This window comes from Lagopus muta, chromosome 1 (genome assembly GCF_023343835.1).
Source record: "Lagopus muta isolate bLagMut1 chromosome 1, bLagMut1 primary, whole genome shotgun sequence".
NCBI lineage: Eukaryota > Metazoa > Chordata > Aves > Galliformes > Phasianidae > Lagopus > Lagopus muta.
Window position 1 is genome coordinate 76150631 of NC_064433.1, and position 21521 is coordinate 76172151.

Consider the following 21521-nt stretch of genomic DNA (forward strand, 5'->3'; position numbering starts at 1 on the left):
GGCTGCTACCGCCAGCGGAGCAGGCTAACAACGGAGAGACCGCTCGCAGGGGCGGTCCGCAGTCGCACGCAACCACACGCCTCCACTCACTCGCGCCTGGCCGAGTATGAGCGCGCGTGCTCCGCTGACGGCAGGGTGTGTGCCGCATACGCCGTCTCGAGGCCCGTCGAGCTGTGGCTGCCTGCAATCCGGTGCGCGCATCGCGCGGCTCTTTCCGTCAGCACCTCGGTCTTTGTGGCCTGCTGTCCGCCCTTTACTTGCCTGCCGCGGCTGCGGCTACTGCGGGAAGAAATGCTGCTCACTCGCTGGGAGCACTGCGCGCAACGAGGTGTGGTGCGGCCAATGGGGAAAGGGCAACCAGTTGGGAGTGTGGGCCTCGGTGTGGGGCTGCGGACGGGACGTGTTGGGAGGCAGCAGTGGGTTTGGTGTAATGAGGGTAGGTTATGTGTGGTGTGGGTCAGTGCGCAAATCTAGATGCTCTACCCTTCAAGGGGATGTGCGGTGCTGTTTGTCCCCGAGGTTGGAGCTGGAAGCGGCTGGCTGCATCAGGAACCTGGAGTTGATGGCATACTCATCTCACTGTGAATCTGCTCCCCTGGCTGCAATCTCTGTTTCTGCTGTCATACAGTAGCTTATTCAGAGCAAGAACTAATATAACACAGTTGGAACCAAAGAGAAGCTGTGGTTTTGTGAAATTCAAGATCATTTTGCATTATTTTGTATAGTTCTTATCTTACCTGGTGTAAAACAAGAATGATATAGCTATTTTCTCATTGAAAGACAATCCAAAAATTGTTTCCCTCCATGGGAGCATCTGAGTCCACATATGAACCCAAGCACTCACGTGTGAACAAAGGCATTTTCACCTTGCCTTATATTTTTTATTTATTTATTAGCCATCCAAGTGGGAAGCAGAAACATCGGTGCAAGATTTGGCCAAATTTGTAGCCGGTGCAGACACTGGTGACATGCAGCAAATTGATGTAAATAATAAGGTTTTGCAAATTTTTCGCGCTAGATTTTTTTTTTTAACCATTTTTCTCATCACAATCTCATGCACTTAGAGACAGTATATGGAACTTTCTGATGTCGGTAGGGGAATGATGCCCTGCAGACTTTGGCTTCAGAACTAAACAGCTGTTTTGCATTTTCAGTAAACCCAATGACAAAATATGTTTCATGGAATCAACAGTAAAATCAGATTTTGCATACATTAAGGCTTTGGACTAGTCCTCCATTTCAGACAGCATGGGAAAAATCTCAGAAGAAGGGCGTCAGCAATGCTTAGTGTGTGGAGGCATCCATTCTTTGCTGATAATATAGTTTAGTTTGTGTAGGGTAAAACTAGGCAGTCTTCTGGTCCATTGACATTGAGGGCACAAGCAGATGTTTTCCTTCCGCTATCAAACAATGAGAACTTTGTCCTAAGAACAGATTTGTGGGTAATTAGGGACCTCATGTTCATTGGAAAAAAAAAAAAAAAAAAATTCTACCTACAACTCAGCTGCAGTAACAATTGTTTAGAAAAAATATCTCAAAAACTTCTGCACCAGTGGGCATTTCTTTGGTGAGAATATTCTGAACAGTAAATTGGTGCTTTCATCTGTTTTGTGCTTGAAAAAAATAGCAAAAGAATTTGAGGACTCCCTCTAGAATGACTTAAGATTCTAGATGATGGGAAATTATTCTAGAGAGGTGTTAACCAATCTCCTTTTTCAACTGACTCCATCAAACTCAAAAGTTTGTGCCTGCGTTCCAAGTACTAGAACTTCAGCAGCTCAACAAAAAATAGTAAAGGTAATCAATGACCGCATTTTGCGTGCAGGAGAGCTGAGAAGGTAAATGTTAGTTGGTGGAACAAATTCTTGCTAATAATCCTTAGATCCATATGAAATATCTGAACAGTTTGAGATATGTTTTAGTATGAGCAAGCTGAGTGTCTTTCATGTACTTGTGGAACACCTTTCTTTAAGATGTGTTATAACCAAATACATATTTCTATGTTCTAAAATCTACATTACAGAATTTCCCAGCTGTGCAGTTCTTTCTATGAGCTGCTAATTATATCTGGGATGCAGAGGCACCTGCCTTAAAGCTTGTCTGCTTAAGGGAATATGAAAGAAAAAAAATCTGCTATGTGTCTGCTGTACATCACCATAGTTATAGCTATGTAAATCCTAACGTGCACATTCTTTTCTTGCTTTACATTGTTTTTAAAACAGCAAACATTAATATAGAAGAATTCTTATTCTGCCTGCTAAATGTGTCTTGGTTACACATATTTTCAGTATAGTAGTAATACCACAGTAGATTTCTGTTAGTAAATTCTTTGTGTAGACAAACCTTTGCACCTCACAACATGAAACTGGAGCTTTTGAAAATGTGAACTTGAAGTATGTGTGAACTCTAATCCACAAAGCCTAGAATTCAGTTATTCTGCCAAAGAATATGTTGTTTTGCTAATATAAAAGTAAAAAAAACAAAACAACTGTCCAGCATTTTTGTGTTTGATTTATCCCAGGAGGAGTTGCCTACAATTGCCTCCTTCTCAAAGTTTTCTTTGGCATTTAAATGAGCAGTAGTGTGTTCTTCCTGTGCAGAGTCAGGCAGATGGGAACCTGGAATCCAGAAGTGATCTCTGGCTTGCAGAAACTATTAAGGAACCAAAAATATTGGCAAGGCACTTAAGTATAGAGGAAGGCAGTGCTTCTGGTGATGTTCTGAGTAAATGGGGATGCTGACCACCAGTGTCCTCCATGATGTAGCCTTTTCCATAGCTTACTTACTAGGCAAAAAGTTTTCAGAATAGCTGCCTGAATCATGCCTGAAGTTCGGGGACTAGAACTAGCATGTTTGCAGAGCAAAATGAATGAAAGTAAACATAGTCTTAAAAATGCTCAGTGGTGTTTGTGTTGATGAGTTTTAAGTATCAGCTGTAACACTGCAGCAGGTGTAACAAAACAGAAATGCATGATATTATGGTACATCATTCTGCAATATGACTGAATGAGCATTGTATCAGATTTTAGGACATTCTCTAATAGGGATGTATACATCAGTACTGTGGAAATCAATCCCACTGTGTCAGTTAAATATAGAGGGCACTGCATAAGAGATTTGGATGGCACATCTTTGTTCTGCAACTGCAGGTTTTACAGCCTGTCTGAAACAGTTCTGGATGCATCAAGTGCAAACAAATTACACTGGGGAAACATGGAGTATGTAAGTGTCTGCCTTTTAGTTGGTGAAATTAAGGTGGTTAGGGTTAATTCTTGGAAGGCAGACGAGAGCAGGTTGTTTACTTGCTAGATTATTGGAATGAGTGTTAGGGACCATCACATTTGACCAAGTAGGTATGTCCCGTATTTGAAAAGTTGAGAGTGTAACACAGTGTTCAGCAATATATGTATATATATGCTGTTTTCCTTAGACACAGATGTTGTGTGTTTTATCCAAAGATTAATAAGTTAGATGAGTAAGAATTTCCTACAGGATAAGATCAGGACATTAAGTTGAATATGTCTTGATTTTGTGTTGAAGCCTAGTGATGCTGCATCTTGGGATCCTCAGTATGAGAGACGTGGACATAATCAACAGGTCCAGCAAAGGGTCCTCTTAAGATATGGTGGATAAGAACTTGGAGCATCTCATACATACAGATTCTGCAAAACTGGAGAAGGAGGCTCAGGGGACGAGTGAATACATGAAGGGATGGAGTGAAGGTGAAAGCAGACTGTTCAGTGGTACTTACTGAGCAGTCTATTCATTGTGCACAAACTGAAATACAAGAAACTCCATTTAAAAGTTTTTGGTTTTTTTTTTAAAATTATTTTTAATGTGAGGGTGGTCAAATCCTAGAAATTGTGGAGCATTCATTCTTGGAGATGCTTAAAACGCAACTGGGCGTAACAGTCAGCTCTGGCTGACCCTGATGGGGGCAAGGGGCTGCACTCAGCAGCTTCCAGAGATGGGAAAGTGTCATTGATGCATCAGGTATGCATCAGGTACCAAAGTGTGACCGGCATGGATTTTTGGAGCAGCGTGCCATTACCATGAAACATACCTAATATGTGCTAATATGTGTCTTGTAGTGTGGTATGGGGGAAGTTGAGTAGGTGTGCTACAGAAACTGATAAACATGGTGTTGGTTAACACACTGAATGTGTCATACTAATTTGTTGCCAGTAGTTATTATTTTAGACAAATGATAGCAATATGGGATGATGCAGCCCAGGTGGCATACTGGTTATGTCAAACATAATGATGTATGGCAAGTAGCGTGTGGGATATGTCACACGCTTATCTGCCATACGAAGGACAAAGGTTTTGGCTCTAGGTACCACGTGAAGCAGCAGCCGCGAAAAGCACGATAGTTATCATACGTTTTGTCATACCACCTGACGTTCACTGCTTAACCTGCAGCGTGCTGCCCGTACCCCGCAGTGCTAGGGTACAACTGGCACGTCCGCCCTGGGAGCAAGCAGCTGGAGCCGTGGAACGCAGTAGCCTGGCTAGAAGTACCTCACATAGCTGCGGGAGAGGCTGGGCAGAGCCGCGCCACTACTGCCGGAGCCCTTTTTGTCTCGGCCCTGGTCTGGGCTGCAACGCTGCGAGCGCGCTTAGACCGCATTTCTGGCCCGGGGTAGACGTAAGCGTATCGAAGGGGAAGCCGCTTGCCGGAGGTGGTCGTCGCCGGGCCGCGGAAGCCGGGGGGCGGTGCGAATCGCCACAGGCGTGCCCGTCGGCGGGGCGGGGCGAGGGCCCCGCCGTGCGGGTGCGGCAACCGCAGTGGCGGCCGTTGCGCCTGTGGGGTGCGCGCGTGGCGATCGGCGGGAGCGCGCGGCCTGCGTTCCTGCCTCGCCCGCCTCCTCGCGGCGCCCCGCCTCACCCTTCTCTGCGCTCGTCCCGGCCGTACGCGGCCGTTAGCGCCGCCGCCGCTGCAATTTATCCGTCAGTCGGGCGGCGGGAGAGAGCGCGGGAGGCGCTGGCGCCCGCTCTTTGGCTGAAGCGGCGACCGCGGGGGCGGAGGTGCGGGGGACAGCCGGTCCGGGCCGTCCTCTCTCCCCAGCCGCGGGGAGGAGGGAGGCCAAGGAGGGAGAAGGCGGAGGCTGAGCCCACTCCCCTTTAGGACCGCTCCTCTGAGTGACTGCTGTCCGCGAGGAGGGGGAGGAAGGGGCGAGTCTCTCTGCAGCCCTCATCGAGCCGCCGCCTGCCCAGGCCTCTGTTCGGCCCTGCGGGCGGCGCTGAAGCGGGCGTCGGCGGGGCGCGCGGGCCGCGTGAGCCCGGGCTCTGCAGCACACGGGGTGGGTGAGATGTCGGGCTGAGCGGATGTGAGCCCGGGGGTGGGGTCCTCTGTGTCTGGGGGGGTTGGGATCGTTCCGCCCGCCGCCTCGCGCAGCGCAGTGCCTGTGGTGATTGTGCATCCTGGGGCGCCGAAGCAGGCAGTGCTTCGATCTGCCCGCGCCTTCCAACCGCGCCCGTTGCGGGCAGGCCAGCCGAGGCACCGGCTCGGTGGCTTCACGGCAGGGTCTTTCTGTGCGAGGTGGGTGGTTGCACCTCATGCTTCCCCAGCTGTAAGGCGGCGCGGGTTCCGTACACCGCGCTTTCTGTGGTCGGATCGTGCTCCGCATGTACGTGTTGGGGTAGGTCTGCTCGCGTCTTGCCTTCCTCTCCATGCTTGCACGCCCTTCTCTTGCACGCCTTGTGCGTGCACACACGCGCTGGTGTGTATAAAGCAGCCACTGAGGTGGGGCAAAAATCGCTCCCGTGTGCCCGAATGCGAAAACCTGCGTCTGTTGGGGACAGCTTTTCACGTGATTTAGGTGGGAGTGTGTGTCTGTCGTTGCGACTTAAAATGAAATCTTTACAACTACGTTTCTTCTCTTTTTTTTTAATGTTTTCTTTTTCTTTTCCTCTTACGTTTAAAGAACTAATTTTTATGTTGGTGGTTTGACGGCTTAGGATCTACCAGGATATCCATCTTAAAAGTGTGCAACTGTTATGCTTTATTTCAGGAATTTAAACAGCTTATTAAACAGGATTCTTCTGCTCTGTAATGTACTTTTCTGCAGTCTTCATATTTGAATTCTAAATGGTCTTCTGGGGGGTGGTGTTTAAAGATTCCCACAAATAAATATGAATGTGTTTCTTAGATTTTAAAACAATTCTTCATGTTTTATGTGTAGATCCAGATTTAAGTACACGTTCCTCAGTAAGTTAACAAACTGCTTAAGTTTATTAATTTTTTTTTCCTTCCCCATTAAAATGGGTGTGTGTGATATTGTATTTGTGGAAATTGTTTGAAGTTGCACATTTTGCCTAAGTGGTTAATCAGATCTTTTTCTTTTGGTTCTGCTTGTTTCCTTGCATAATGCCTTCTCTTCCTTTGAAATTTGTTCACTGTATGTCTTTGTATGTTTATGTCTAATAGGGATCTTTCTCTTTCTTTCCTAGGTGTCTGTGTCTTCAGACTAATTTAAGATATAGTCCTGAGAAAGTTGAGACGCAAGGAATTACATACAGAACTACTACTTTCCGCCAGTATTCTTTTTCCTCTTTCCTATCCCTCTTCTTCCATAGGGGAGTACAGCTTGGGAATTTAGGTCCATTCATCCCACAGAAATCTACCTTATTCCTTAAGGGATAGGCTAGACGTTGCCTGTTATAGTACCAGGAGAACGTTATTCGTTGCTTGCTGAGGGAGCTTTATTTGTATATTTGGAGTGCAGTGTAGAGAGGCATCCAGGAGGCTTCCTTGCCCTCCCTTTTTGAGTGATAGTGGATTCGGGAAAAGGGGTGCTTACGGAGACACGTGACCTCGTTAAAGGACCCAAGACTGAAGCAGCACTTGGCACACTGAAGGAAGCACCCGCTTATCTTTTGGCATCTTTTTTTGTCTGCTGCTCGTTCCTCACCCAATTTCGGGTAAGTCTTTTCAGTCCATTCATTGATGCAGTGCATGTCTCCCTTCCCCCCACCACAGGCACTAGGAGAAGCATGCACAGACTGAGAGTAGGGTGGGGGAAGGGAGGAGGGCGAACAGGCGTGCATACACAGATCAGGAGGAGCAGAGTGTGCAGTACCACACTGCGGAGGAACCTGGACAGAGATGGAAGAACCTCTCTTTCAGAAAAACAGCTGATGTGGGAGGAAATGTTTTATTTGCATGCATGTGTGCACACAGTGGAGGGGGGTGAAAAATCTGTGAGCCTGTTGTGGACAAAAAAAAACAAACAACTAAGGTTGAAGTGGAGAGAGAGCTGTTCTTGACCACTGTTGACCAGCTGATGTTGCCCTGTGTAGTATGGAGGGAAGAGGGCAGATTATTCCTTGGAGATTAGGGCACTGGGGTGTGTGAATGAAGAATGTTACCACCTACTTGCATGCTTGAACGTATGTGGGGAAAGGCTGGTGGTGTGGATGCCCACATTTTATAGGCAGTTGTGCCTAGAAGGATTGCTATGCTAGCATCTTTAACATTACTCAGTGCAAAGGTAGGGAAGAGAAGGTGAGCGCCACCATAAGGACTGCATTTGCCAGTCATGGGGAGTGGGGGATTGTACTGAAAAAGAGTGAGAGTGATTAATACATTTCCGTATCCCATGACTCTTGCAGTCTACAAATCTGGCACGGGAAGGGAGGTGAATATTAAGCTGTGCTTTCAGGGGGGTGTGTTTGGGATTTACCTGCTTGCAGTGACTTTAAATTCTAGGGCATGTTCAGAGGGTGGATGATAATGCATCAGGGCTTGGTGAGTTGTACTGCAGCTGCTCAATATTTTATGTAAAATGCATTTAAAAAAATATGCTAACTTTTCAGATTTTTCACTTTTAAAAATCGGTTCTCTCCAAAGATGCTCAAACAATTATGTGGCATTTTTATGAAAACTAGTCTCTGGTAGGCAAAACAAGAATTTTTCTTGAGGTTGTCCGTAAGCATCACCATGGAGGAGCAGTGTCAGGAATGAATTGATTTACATTGGGTTTATTTTTACAAAGCAATTTTAGAAGTGGTTTAAGATGTTAGTCTTCTCTCTATATTCAAGCATAAATATTTCTTCCTAAAGTGTTTAGATATTTTAGATAATTGTTATTCTGGTGTCTCTGTGGGGAACAGAATTAATTGTTCTTTATGCTTGAAAGAGATGTGAACCTGCTATCCCTATATGCTCTATTCTCCTCACTACAGTGAGATAGATGTTTATGACACATGTGCAGCATATGACCCATCATACAGTCCTTAGTTAACTAATTAACTGATCTGTAAAGCTCACTCCGAAAGTAATGCCTCCTATTTATTTCCACGGAAACTCCAACAGATACAAAGAGCACAGTAACGTTATTTGATAGAGAAAATTCTTAGCTACAAAACACTTTTTCTACACCACAATTAGCTGCATTTTCAGCAGCAGTGAACAGGAGCCTGCATGTAGCACTCGTAAAAATCTGCACCAGTGGAGGTTACCTGCTGTCACGACTGCTGAAGCACATTGCCCCGTGCCTCACTGTGCTGGCATCCACTCTTTGGTCTCCAGAAACATTCAGTAAGCAAGGAGTGTGTGTGTGTGTAATTTTTTCTACAAGGAAGAATTCAGTGACATACCTTTGCTTCATACGTGTTTCCATGTCAGATGTCATTTTGACAGACTGTCCCTCAGTTGCCATCTGTTGCACAGCAACAAAATATAATGGAATATTTGAGGGAAAATTCAGCCTCTACTAGCCTCCATACCACCGCCGTCTGCCTCTGATATTGTGGGCCAATCTAATAAAATAAGAGGCATTACTTTCAAAATAGTCATAGGTGTATCTAACTTCTTCATTGTAATTGTACCTTGAGGTACCACCATTAATGTAACTTAGGAGTATCAATTGAATGTTCTAATGCCTTCATCATCTTCAGGTGTAGCCTTCTAAACAGCATTCTAGAAACTGCTGTAATGGTAGAGAAAATTGGTTTATTGAAAGTATGTGCACAGTTTCAATTCTTAGCTTATTCATGATAAAAAGTAAAGCAAAATTCCCTTTTCCAACTCAAATAATACCATTCTGTGGGGGGGAAAAAAAAAAAAACAACAAAAAAGCAATGAGGTGCGTGCATTAACGATAGATGTGAGACTGCACTGTTGTTTGTGGTGAGATGAGTGCTTGGAGTTAATTTTTTCCTTTTTCTCTATTTCCCATGGCAGTCATGACTGTCACTTTTTGCTCTTCTCAACTTCCTTAAGATTTTTATTATGATCTAAGATATAGGGATTAGGTGTGCCTAATGGTATGCTAAATCTAAGATTAGGTTTTACCTTTCTAACTGCTGAAACCCATAATCTGTTAGCTGAACAGTGCTATGCTGTAGCTGAAGCCTAGAGTTTCAGACAAGGACTAAAAAAGAGGTGATTCTGGGAGGTGGTGGTGATAATAATTGTTCCAATAACTTGTTTCCCAGATCACTGTGTGCAATGGGAGAGAGCTACATCAGATAACAAGTTAAGTAGTTCAGATAGATAGTACTAAATAGCATTGATTTCTAATGATACAAAACATTTGTAATTCCCATAGCGAAGGAACAACCAAAGTTTATTAATATAGAAATGTATTGAGTATTTGTGTTTTGAATAGAAAGGACATAGAACAATCTTCTTGTTTAACTAGATACCTTGAACATCACACATTTATCAATAATGCATAAATGAATTAGTGTATCCTGACAATTGATTCCTTGTTTTACCTTTGGGGAAAAAAAATGTCACAATCAAAAAGAAACTAGTACATTTTTTTTTTTCCTTCAGCTTTTTGGTGTTGAAGGTAGCACAAGGACTAAATGGAACAGAGAGACCAAATCTCTAATTCCTGGAGACAGGTCTTAAGTATGTCTGTGTGAAGAAGTGACTCCTTCAAGGGAAAAAGAGTGGTTTTCAGTTTTCCAGCTCTGTTTGGACTGCTGATATGATTGGATGAATTCCCTACTATGTCAGTATGATATATTCTGCTATGATGCAAAGTAGAAAAGAAGCACGGTGACTGCTTTTGTCACAACAGCTGCAAAAGGTATATTACAGATTCAAGGAATGCAGGACGAAATACGTTTGCTTGTGATGGGTAAAAGAAGAAACTGCTGTGTGAATGCCAGAATGAACTTCGCTTAAGCAATGCAGCAATACTGCAGCTCGAAGTGGAGGTTCCATCAATTCTCTTCATAAATTGCTAAGAATCTGTTCCACTCTGCATCTCTCTGAAGCAGATGCAGCAGTGACTGCTTGGCTAGTCTTAGACGCAGTTTGCTTTCTATTGTAGAACTTAGATGCCGCTGTTTTATTTATAATCTGTTTTATGCAGTTAAGTCTATTTTTTTCTTGTTGCTTTTCATTTTCTAAATTTGTTAGTTACTGGAAGATAAAAGCATTTGAACTGTTCATCTTGTAGAAGACATTTAAACATCTGCTCTTCCCTTTACATGTACTATGCTTACTTTGCAATTGATGTTCGCATGGATTAGAAACTATTTCATGCACACCCAACATTGTATCAGGCTGTGGCTTTTAGATTGAGGTAGGTAAAGTTGGTTTTCGTGGAAAAAATAGTGGAGACCACATCCAGATCAAGAGCATAATGCTGTTGTGCATCTGACTATAAGGCCAGCTTTCTTCTTGCAGACCATTTTCTTAAAAAATGTGGGAGGGATTTTTAGGAGGTTTAACCCAGTAGTGTAAACTGAAGATTTTGTGTTCCATGAGACTGCTACGAATTCAAAGTAGAGATTATAAGGACAGGCTGAAATTGGTAGATAGAGACCACTTATAGGAACACAGAGGTGAGGTAAGATGAGGATATTTATCCTAGATCCACAGATGAGGATATTTATCCTAGTGGAAAAAAATTGGTGTTGGTTAAGAGGATTCTAAAGTTAGGATTACTTGTTTCTGCTTTGACTAGTCTTATAGCTCGCTTTAAAGTGAATTTCTTAGTCTTTATCTGCAGGCTTAAGGTTGCTTCCTACCTGCCTTATGATGAAATAGGTGACTTAATATGTACATTTATTAAACTTCATAAGATTCACAAGAAGTGAGATGAAGTGTTAGGAGAGTGGTAAATACAAATCAAGGCATTTTGGATTGGCTTGCTTGTTTTAACAGGATAGTTAAGATACCTGGATAAGTCTTCCTGATGCTGTAGCTCCTCAAAAAAATACTTGTAGGAAAGACAGGCATATGCTGCTTTTTGTTTCATTCCCACCTTTCCTTACCCTCCCGCCCTCACTCCTGCTATTCCTTGAGCTCTCTCCCTCGTGGCTTCTTTCTCCCTTGCTTCCTCATTCCCTTGGTTCTGTCTTCCCTCACTCACTTTCTCCCTTTCCCCCATTTGCCCTTGCTTCCTCTGTGTTGTTACTTCCCTCCCTTGTAGTTTCTCTCTTTCTCTCTCCCTCCCTTGCCCCCTCCTTTCCTCACCCACTTTCCCTTGCCATCTCTCTCTCCCTCCCTCCACCCCTTGTGTTTTGTCTCTCTTCCTTTCTCCCTCATGTTTCTTGTCTCACTCTCCCTTGCTCCCTCCATTCCTCTCCCTCCTTCTCCCTTGCTCCTGCTGTTCCTTTCTCTCGCTCCCTCATGTTTTTTCTCTTCCTCCTGCCCTCATTTTTTTTTTTTGCCGTTGAGCTTTTCCTCCCTCTCCTTGTTCCCCTCCCTCCCACTATCCCCTTTTTTTCTCCATCCCTCTCTCCATGTTCTCCTTCCTCCCTCCAGCTCTCCTTTTTTTTTCCTCCCTTGCTTTCACCCGCCTACCTGCCTTCTCCTTTTTCTTCTCTCCCTCCTGTCTGCCTTCTCCTTTTTACCTCTCCCTCCCGCTCTCCCTGTTTTCCACTCTCATCCACCCTCCCTCCCACCTTCCATGTTTTTTGCTCTTGTCCAGCTTTCCTCCCTTTTTCCTCCCCAGTCTCCCTCCTGCACCCCAATTTCCTTCCTCTCTACCTCCTTCTCTTTTTTTCCTCTTTTCCTCTCCTTCTCACTCTCATTTTTCCTTTCTCTCTCTCCCCCTACCACCTCTTTTTTTTCTCTTTCCCTCCTGTCTGCCCTCTGTTTCCCATTCTTGCCTGCTGTCACTATATTCCTTTCTCACCCACCCTACACATTCCTTGATTTCTAGTCTCGCCTCCCCTTTCTCCTCCCCAGCTTCCTTCCCTTATTCATTTATTTCCCTCCTTCCTTCCCTCCATTTTCCTCTCTCCCTCCCTCTTCTTCCATCCCTCTCAGTTTTCCTCTCCCTTTGTTTTCCCCTCACTGATTTCTCCTCTCCCACCCTTGCTGTCTTCCTGATTTTACCCTCTCCCTCCCTTGCTCCCTCCCTCCTTTACCCCTCTGCCTTCCTCTCCCTTTTCCCCTCCCCCTTTCCTCTCCCTTCTCCCTTTCCTCACCTTCCTTTGTTTTCCTCTGTCCCCCCTCCCTCTCTCCATCCTTTCCTTCCCCCCCCCCATTTTTCTCTCCCATTTTTATCTCCCGCAGTCTCATCCATCCTTCCTTTTCTGCCCTCCTTTCCCTCTCTTTTTCCCCATGCCCTTCCGTCACACTTTCTGCTCTTACCTCCTCACCCTCTCCCCCCTACTTTTCCCCGTCCTTCCATCACCCTCCCCCTCTCCCATTTTGCCTCTTTCTCCCGCTCTCCATTTCCCCCACCCACCTCCACGCTTTTGACCCTCTCTCATTTTTTTTCCTAACCCTTCTGCGTGTTTTTTTTTTTTTTTTTTAAAAAAAAAAGAAGGCATTGAAATGGTAGCCAGAGAGAGGTGATGGCGCTGTCTGTGTAGATTTTAGGACATACAGATGTGGCCATGTATAAGAGAGACTTAAGAAAAATGAGAGGAGGTCTGTGTTGGCGAAGAAATCAAGGCTTAATAGCAAGTGAAAATGGGGAGAACATTGTGGGTGAGAAAACACTTAGCAATTTTAGTATCAATACCAAGAGGAAAAAAGGAAAGGGGGAAAAAACATACCGACCAATAGACTTGATGATCTGTTATGGCTTCTGTTTTGTTTTTTTTTTTTTTTTTTTTAAATAATCAGAAAGTCTATCTAGTGTGTTTTTTATGTTCTCTCTGTTCTGTAGTTTTTTTTCATGATGAGTTGTGCTATCCTGCTAGATACTGCTGCTTTTCAAAACAGAGATGGTAGGTTGTGCTGTTTTGTCTTGCCAGTTGTTGATGCAAAAATGAAATAAGGGTAGAAACCTTCTGAACTGTGTAGTAATGGTGCAGTTTTTGAAAAATATATCTTGTCCAAATTCTTACCTAACGATGTAGTAGTGCCAGAAAGTCTTCTGTGAACTACCATACTTAGAAAGCCAAAAAATGAGGCAGGATCTGTCAGTTATCTCCTGCTGCTAGCCCAAGACCCATCTTGCCTTTTTCACTTTCAGCTGTTTTGAAGGAAAAAAATACCAAACAACTGTGATACAAAAGATGTGCTTTACAGACTATTTCCCCTTGTGCTCTTTTCCTTGGGAGGACCAAATATTCCTTATCCTGCTGTCATTTGAGCATCTTGCTTGCTCTCGAGGGCTGGTCTGCATTTGTGATTGCTTTTGTCTAGCTTCTGCTTTCTTTCAGTCTATTAGTAGGAAGAGCTTTTTTTTCTTGGCTTTATTTTTGTTTCTAGTTCAGCAAAGCTGTGGAAAACTAGTTGTGGGGTATGCAGAGATTGCTTTTTGCCATTGTGATTCTTGGTACTAGGAATAAAAGTGACCACTTAAAGCTTTTTTTTTTCCTTCATTGTTGTTTAAGAAATAGGTTTGCTAGTAGAGAAAAAGAATGTATTTTTGAATTTAAAAATGAATCTGTTCTTGTGATTGTAGAAATGACCCTTTTGCCTCAATACCTGCTGCAGAAGCTTCATGTGTGAACAACAGAAAAAATACCTACTAGAAATTCTTTGAAATACTAAGTGAAGGTAGTTGTATACCTGAGGTCTTGTCTGTGCTTGTATCTTCTGATACCGTGTCCTGTCATTAGGACCACCAGGAAATTGCCTGTTTTGGTCTCACAGTTCAATTCTGTTTAAAAATCAGGTAAATCGTATTGGTGAAAAAAGTGTTTTTTCTCTCTTCGTTTAACAGGAAGATTTAAAATGTGTGGCAGAAAACAGCTCTGGTTTTCTCCAGAATTCTTTTTCTCTATGCCATGCTGCTTCCTGGTTGTTGTTTTGTTGCTTGTTTCCTTGCTTAATGCAAACATTTGGGTTTTTTTGGGTCCGTTAATATACCTTTAGTTGTTTTACAGCTCTTAAAATATTTTCAAATATAATTAAAAAAAAGCAACGCAAATCCTCGATTCAAATCAAGGGACACGCCACCGTGCAGTTTATCATTTCTAACATAATTGAAGTTTTCTAATTTGAAGCATGCTTTGTATATTTGTAAGTGCTGTTTATTTGTAAAGGTTGTTTTCCCTTTTGTAGATACAATCTTTAATCTTGCTTTTGGGTATGTGTATTAGTGTTTAATATTCTTATAATTATATTGATGCTCCTTGTTCCATTGGCTCTCCAGTAATATTCTGGCTAATATCAAATGTATTTCTCAGTAGATGCGAAATATTTGTAAGAGTGAATCCATCTTGAAATAATACCGTGGAAGTTACTGTTTTAATGCACTTTTGTCTGGGATATTTTCCTATTATAAAGATTTGGTGTAATCTGTCTTCTGTATATTGTGAAAGGATGTATCAGTTCTGCCACAGGTGTTTTAATGGTACTTAGGGAAGCACTGAGCTATTTACAGTTGTAAGGAATTACTCTAAAAGGTGGAATTCTTGCCTTCAAAGATGGCCATTCAAAATGTTTTCATGCCTCAGTACTGTCAGGAAAGAAGAATGGTACTGCTGCTACCAGTAATTGTCAAAATGTGTATTTACTGTGGATGAAACTAGGGTAGGAGCTGAGGTTAGCATTTAGTAAGTAGCACTGAATGTAAATGGATTTATTTCTGTTGTTACTTCAATTACAGATTAGGCATAGACATTTTTTCCCACTTGGAGGTTGTGAGTCTTTTGAGAAGGACTGACTTGTACAAAAACAATAGAACTCAGGACAGTGGGGAACATGGGGAATAGGAACCTGTGTACTCTAACCGTCTCATCTTCTCCACCATCTAGAAGTTCCACTGAAAAGAAACCTTGAAGGTTGCAAGAAAAGTCCAAGATGTGCAGTTCAGTTGCTCCCAGACTGTGGTTCTTAACAGACCGTCGCATCAGAGAAGATTACCCTCAGCAGGAGATCCTGAGAGCGTTGAAGGCCAAGTGCTGTGAAGAAGAGCTGGATTTCCGGGCCTTGCTGATGGATGAAGTGGTGCTGACAGTCGAGGATGGAAATCTTGGTGAGGATAAGCTAAGGCTGGGAATGTGCTGAACGGGTGCTTACAAAAAGATTTAATATGGAACGTGTACTTTTTGATAATGAATTCTGTGTGTGCCAGGCTACCTATATGTTATCTAAGTAATGCAGTACACAGGATACCATATTCTCCAGCATTAATTGTGATAGTCAAATATATTAACTTTGCCTGTTTGCTTTAGAAGTGCATTTGCCTTCCCTTTTTAGAACAGAGAAAAGGTTTGCTTTAGCTGATTAATTCCTGGATAAGGACTATAAAGTTTTCAAACTGAGACAAAATTACTGAGTTTTATTTTTGTGTGGATACTTTTAATTTCATTGATCATACTTTGAGAGGTTTAGGTAACTTTTTTTCTTTGGTTTATGTTCTGGCTCCAAGTTACCAGTCACATTTGAAATAAAAGGGATTTTCAGCGGACAGTACAAATTGTTAGGGAACTGGAAGTAGTAATTTGATATAACCAAGCATTGCTACTTTGCGGGTGTGTATTTAGAAAAGGACACTGAAATAGACAGTATGTGCCTCAGAATAATTTGAACCATTATTTCGACTTACAGTTTTAAGCTGAATTGTAACACTTCTATTTTACTATTAGCTTGTTTCTTCTGAGGTAATTAAAAATGAAAAGCAAAACATCAAGGTGTGTTAAAAGTGTTTAAGTAATCTGATTTTTTTTTTAGCTTATGAATTTATGTTATTGGTAGAAAAATAATGCCATTGTCAAACTGTGTAATGCTGTATTTTTACAGCTTTTTAGTTTGGATTTCCAATAGGAAGGAGAATGCAATGTTCTTGCATCCATACCTTTTCCATTCCTCTTCACTGTATATCACTCAAGGGAGAGAGGAAGGACTTACATTCCTGCAGGTTGTGTTAGGATTCTGTGTAGGAAGAAAATATGCAGGTATTCAGCAGTGAAGAAGAGGTTGCCACATTACTGTATGCCTTGTTCCTCGTTGAGGAATTTTTATAGGAGGGAAATCTTGAATTGGCTTTGGGGAAGAACTTTGGTCAGCATTTGTACTGTAACGTGAATCAGTTGAGCATAAAACAGAAATGCTTGAGGAAATGGGATTTTTAATTCTTCCATTACTAAACATTCATTTTGTTACTTTGAATGTTGTTATTTTTGTTAATTTATCTATTACTGTGAAATGTCTGTGTTTTTTTTACTGGGGACTTGAAATTCTGCAGGATGTCTACAAATCAGAGAAACTTGTTGTCAGAAAGTCTGAACATTTTTTTGCCTACAGTATGCTGTTGATTGGACAGTATGTTCTGTTAAGGCAGTCATCCAGAAATGTGGCTGCAGTCTTTTAAAACTCATGGTAGATCCTTCAGCTTTACAGTATTGTTTTTTATTTCCTGTCCTCTGCCTGTATTGGGAGAATTAAATATGTCAAGCATGAACTGTGGGCCTTTCTGCTCTCTTCCATGTAATATTGCAAGAAGAAAAGATAAAGTATGCAAGCTGGAGTTGCTGAGAAACATGTAGTACAAGAATGGGAAAAATTAAAGAAATGACTTGAGAGAGAATGCAGAAAAAGGAAATTATTTTCATTCAAAGTGTTCATTCAAAACTGTGTAAGTAACTAAATTTTTTCAAAAGGAGTGAGATAAAAATGCAGAAAAACTGTGGATAGAAATTTCCTTATGTTTGATCTGGCCTGGCTTACTGTGGAGTTGTTTTTTTTTGTTGTTGTTTTTTGTTTTTTTTCTTCCTGCTTGAGAGAGATGAAAAATTGTGCCCCTTAATTTTCCAGTTTTCTTTTTCCCAATGTTTGTCCATAATTATAGATACAGATTTCTGCTTGAGGACACATGCAGATGTTTTGTTTCATTTTCTTCATAATAAACTGGTCTGTTGGCCTAGAATAAAAGGTGCCTTATAACAAAGTTGAGGAGGTAATGCATTCTGCACCCTTTTTTTGATCCCTTTTTTGAGGGATCCAAGTTGCTTGAAAGTTTATGTAACAAACAACCTCATGAGGAGCCTGTATCTTCAGTGGATAATACCTGCTTTTTCTCTAAGTTTTCTTGTTATTTATGTTAAAAGTTTGGCAGTAGAGGGCTTGGACTTAGAGGGTAATGAATACATGCAGAAGAAGTCCTCTATACTCTGCCCTTATGAGGCCCCATCTGGAGTACTGTGTCAAGGTCTGAGGCCCCCAGTACAGGAAAGATGTGGAACTGTTGGAGAGGGTCCAGAGGAAGGACATGAAGATGATCAGAGGGATGGAGCATCTCCCTGTGAAGCCAGGCTGAGGGAGCTGGGTTTTTTCAGCCAGGAGAAGAGAAGGCTGTGAGGGGATGTCATTGCCCTTTCCAGTATTTGAAAGGGGATTATAAACAGACAAGGAATCAACTTTTTACTGAATGGTTTTAAGGTAAAAAGGGGAAGGTTTAGATTGGATATTATGGAGAAGTTCTTTACTGAGAGATCAGTGAGGTGCTGGAACAGGCTGCCCAAAGAGGTTGCGGATGCTCTATTCCTGGAGGTGCTCAAGACCAGGTTGGATGGGGCCCTGGGCAGCCTGGTCTAGTACCAGATCTGCAGGTTGGTGGCCCTGCCTTTGTTAGGAGGGTTGGAACTTGATGATGATCCTTGGAGTCCCTTCCAACCCAAGTCGTTCTATGTTTCTGTGATTCTATGAAGTAATAGATTTTTACATACTCAGATCTGTGATTTGGACCTTTAGAATCTAGACAATTTCTTAATTGTTAAAAGAATATGAACTTTGCAAAGACAAGTTGAAAAAGAAAGTATGCTATTTAAAACTTCAGCATGTGGTATTTTGCATGAAATATCACCAGTGATATTTTTGTGTAGTCTTGCTGATTGTTGGGATAATGGATAAAGAGGCCAAAAATTCAGCATAGTGCTTTAATAAGCTTGAAATCATTTGCTTCGTAGAGGTATTGTGGTAAATATACTTCTTAACTTACGAAGTGTTAGTAGAACAGTGGGACATGTGCTGAGACTAAAGACTTGTATTAATTAGGTAGCGTATGCCTTGGCAGTAGAGATTGTTGAGGTAAATATCACTGGAGCCCAGAGACAAAAGTCTGTAAAACTTCAGCAACTCTGTGACTCTTCCAGAATCTGCATATGTCAGAAAATAAGATTTATCAGGTATTCAATCCAGTAAGCAATCACAGCAGTAGTGACTCAGTCACTGCCTTACAGTGTTGTGTGGCTGGATACCCAAGTAGGTCAGCATTGCATGTCTAGCATGCTCTGCAGGTTCCTTCTGCAGATAAAAGCTGGGATTTCCCAGCATCTCTAGCACCTCCCTGTTCTACTGGATACATTATGAACCTTTAACACCAGAGTCCCTGTGAGTCTTCTTGGAGATCTGTATGCAGCTTCAGATCCGCATGTTAGGAGCCTCAGTACTGCAGGAATCCAGAAATGATTGTAAATGCAAGTTAGGAAGTGTAGAATTAGTTTCTCCTTTGTGTTCAGAAGGAAACACTTAAATGTTACCAAAAAGATAGTGTAATTGAGCTTAAGTTAAATAAGATAAAAGCCATAGACGCTTTCAAAAGTGATCCTAGTAAGTACTTCTTCTTGCTAGCTTACTCAAGTTGTGCAGTCTTACTTCCTTTCCATATCTCTAAGGCAGGAACTCAGTGGAAAATTCCAGCTGCATAAAACAATGGATGTTTTTATTTGGTGGGCTGAAACTGCTGAAATGGGTACTGACTCAAATACACAGCACTGATGCGCAGGAAGGGGGCAAAAGTAGATGAATGGGTAGAACAGGAGGGTGGTATTGCAGCTGATTTGATTTAGACAGGCTCAGAATATGTCTCCTAAGAACCAAATTCTAAGCTAGTGTAATGATAATTCTGCTGTTGAATGGAGTAGTTTCTTTCAGCCTTGGTGGTGCTGCTTGTCTTTGGGCTTCCTTTCACGCCTTACATGAACTCATCTAACACAAAAAGAGGGTTGACCTAATACTCTACTCTTTTTTAGGATCTGGCATTTGTGGAAGTTGAATGGACTAGTGCAGTCAAACACTATCAACTCTGCTCAACTGATTAACAGGTTTCTGCTGGAATAGCTCTGTGCATTTAGTAGTAACAGAATTGCTACCTCTAATGCTCAGAGCAGAGAACAAGTCTCTTCTTTTAGGCAATGTCTCATATTTAGGTGAATATAAGTAAACATTCAAAGCATTTTTAGCAATTTTAAAGCACAAATTCTCTTATGGGCAGGATATTTGATAGCATCAATTTAATTTTGTTTTGTTTTTGTTTGGTGTGTTCCTTTGAAGCATTTGCTATTTACTGCTGTAAGGAAAACACTAGGTTATTAAATTAGATTGCTTGTACTCTAGTTTAGCAGTTCCTGTATTAATTTGAAATAAGTAGTAGTAGGCAATTTATCAAATTTAGTGTGACATTTTCAGACACACATCTTAAATCCTGTTAAAATGTGTAATTTTAAAATTCATATTTGTTTGCTAGTGTAGTGGTACCCACAGTCTTGAGGAATTCAGATCTAGAAGGACCAAAGCTTGTGAAGAGTAGTGTGTGGTAAATGTGTTAAATCCAGCTGGCGCCCAGTCACAAATGGAGCTCACCAGGGTCGGTATTTGGGCCTTCCTGTTTCATATTCTTGTTGATGACCTGTACCCTCAGTAATTTTGCAGATGACAGTAAGCTAGGAGGAAGAATTGATCTGCCTGGGGGTAGGAATGTCATCCAGAGGGATCTGGACACTCTGGATTGCTGGGCTGAGGTGATGGTATCAAAAATGGTGTTGCTAGTGGGAGCAGGGAAGTGATCATCCCCCTGTGCTCAGCTCTGATGAGGCTGCATGTTGAGTACTGTATTCAGTTTGGAGCCTATCACTGCAAGAAAGACACCAAGGCGATGGTGTCCAGAGAAGCGCAGCAAAACGGGTTAGGGGTCTGGAGAGCAAGTCTTATGAGGAGTGGCTGAGAGAACTGGGATTGTTCAGTCTGGAGAAGAAAAGGCTCAGGGGGAGTGCTTATTGCTCTAACTACCTGAATGGAGGTTGTGGTGAGGTGGCCTCAATAGACAAAGATGATCAGCCTTTTCTCCTGCATAACTAGTGGTAGGACTAGAGGGAATGGCCTCAGGTTGCACCAGGAGAGGTTCCAGTTGCATATTAGGAAAAATTTATTCTCCAAAAGAGTAGTCAAGCACTGGAATACCGGTGTCCAGGGAGATGGTGGAGTCACCACCCCTGGAGATACTCAAGAAATGTTTAGATGCACTGAGGGACATAGTTTAGTGGGAAATACTGGTCATAGGTGGATGTTTGAATTAGATTTTGGAGGTCTCTTGCAACCTTGGTGATTCTGTGAGTGAATTGGAGTGGAGGAAACCTATAGAGAATAAGCATGGATGTTACTGGGAAAGAGACAAAATTGATTCAGTGGTTGTCTTCTCTTTCTGAGTAGAATGCTCTTTCTCTTGTCACTCGTGGGACTTGGCTGAAATGTTCTCCACAGACATACCTTATCTGAAGAGAAGCAGATTTTAAGAACTGATGGCTGATGAAGGACTGCCTAGGTAACATTTTTCCTTCATAAAAATATATAAAACATCTTCACTAAAATTCTTTGCTACCTGAATATAGCTAAACTAGCAGAATTTAAGACAACTGAAATAACAACAGTTCCTTTGTCGTAGTTGTTTGGAATCACCATGTTTTTTTGATACTGTGCCGTGAAGGACAATAGTTGAGAGGAAAGTGCTTTTGTGAACTTCTAACTAGGAAAGATACTGGACTTAGTTGAAGAGTCCTACACCATAAAACAAAGTGTGAACTTTTCTCAAGAACTTTGTGATGTTTCTTTGGGGAATATAAAAGCAAGTGATCAAGATACATGCTTAAACAACAATATTTAGAAGGCACATTATTTTAACCATATAAAAGTTACTGGTGTGCTTATTCAGGTATTTGGATTTCCGATGTGGACCTGAAATCTGCAATATTAGTCAACCATGTAGCTTAAGTCTTTAATATTGCATAATCTGTTTTTCGTTTAGTGACATCTATCTTTCATTTCTAATTTGGTCTAAACTAGTAACAAACCATTGTAGTTTTTGAATTTTTTTTTTCCACACTGGGTTAGATAGCACTGAAAAACAAGCATGGATTAATAGGGATATTTG

At 42.0% G+C, this 21521-nt stretch overlaps 1 protein-coding gene across 10 annotated transcripts in view; it reads left to right on the forward strand.

Moving 5' to 3' along the window:
- Nucleotides 1-210: 210 nt before the first annotated feature.
- RIMKLB (ribosomal modification protein rimK like family member B) overlaps nucleotides 211-21521 on the forward strand; it is a 49107-nt gene continuing 27796 nt past the window's right edge. For 3 of the 10 annotated variants that reach the window (XM_048933273.1, XM_048933274.1, XM_048933265.1), the window contains exons 1-3: nucleotides 4818-5303; nucleotides 6454-6924; nucleotides 15130-15350. In XM_048933273.1, the coding sequence (XP_048789230.1) occupies nucleotides 15176-15350 (175 nt within the window). In that variant the 5' untranslated portion in view covers nucleotides 4818-5303; nucleotides 6454-6924; nucleotides 15130-15175. The other 7 variants (XM_048933272.1, XM_048933268.1, XM_048933270.1 and 4 more) reach the window with 7 other exon arrangements.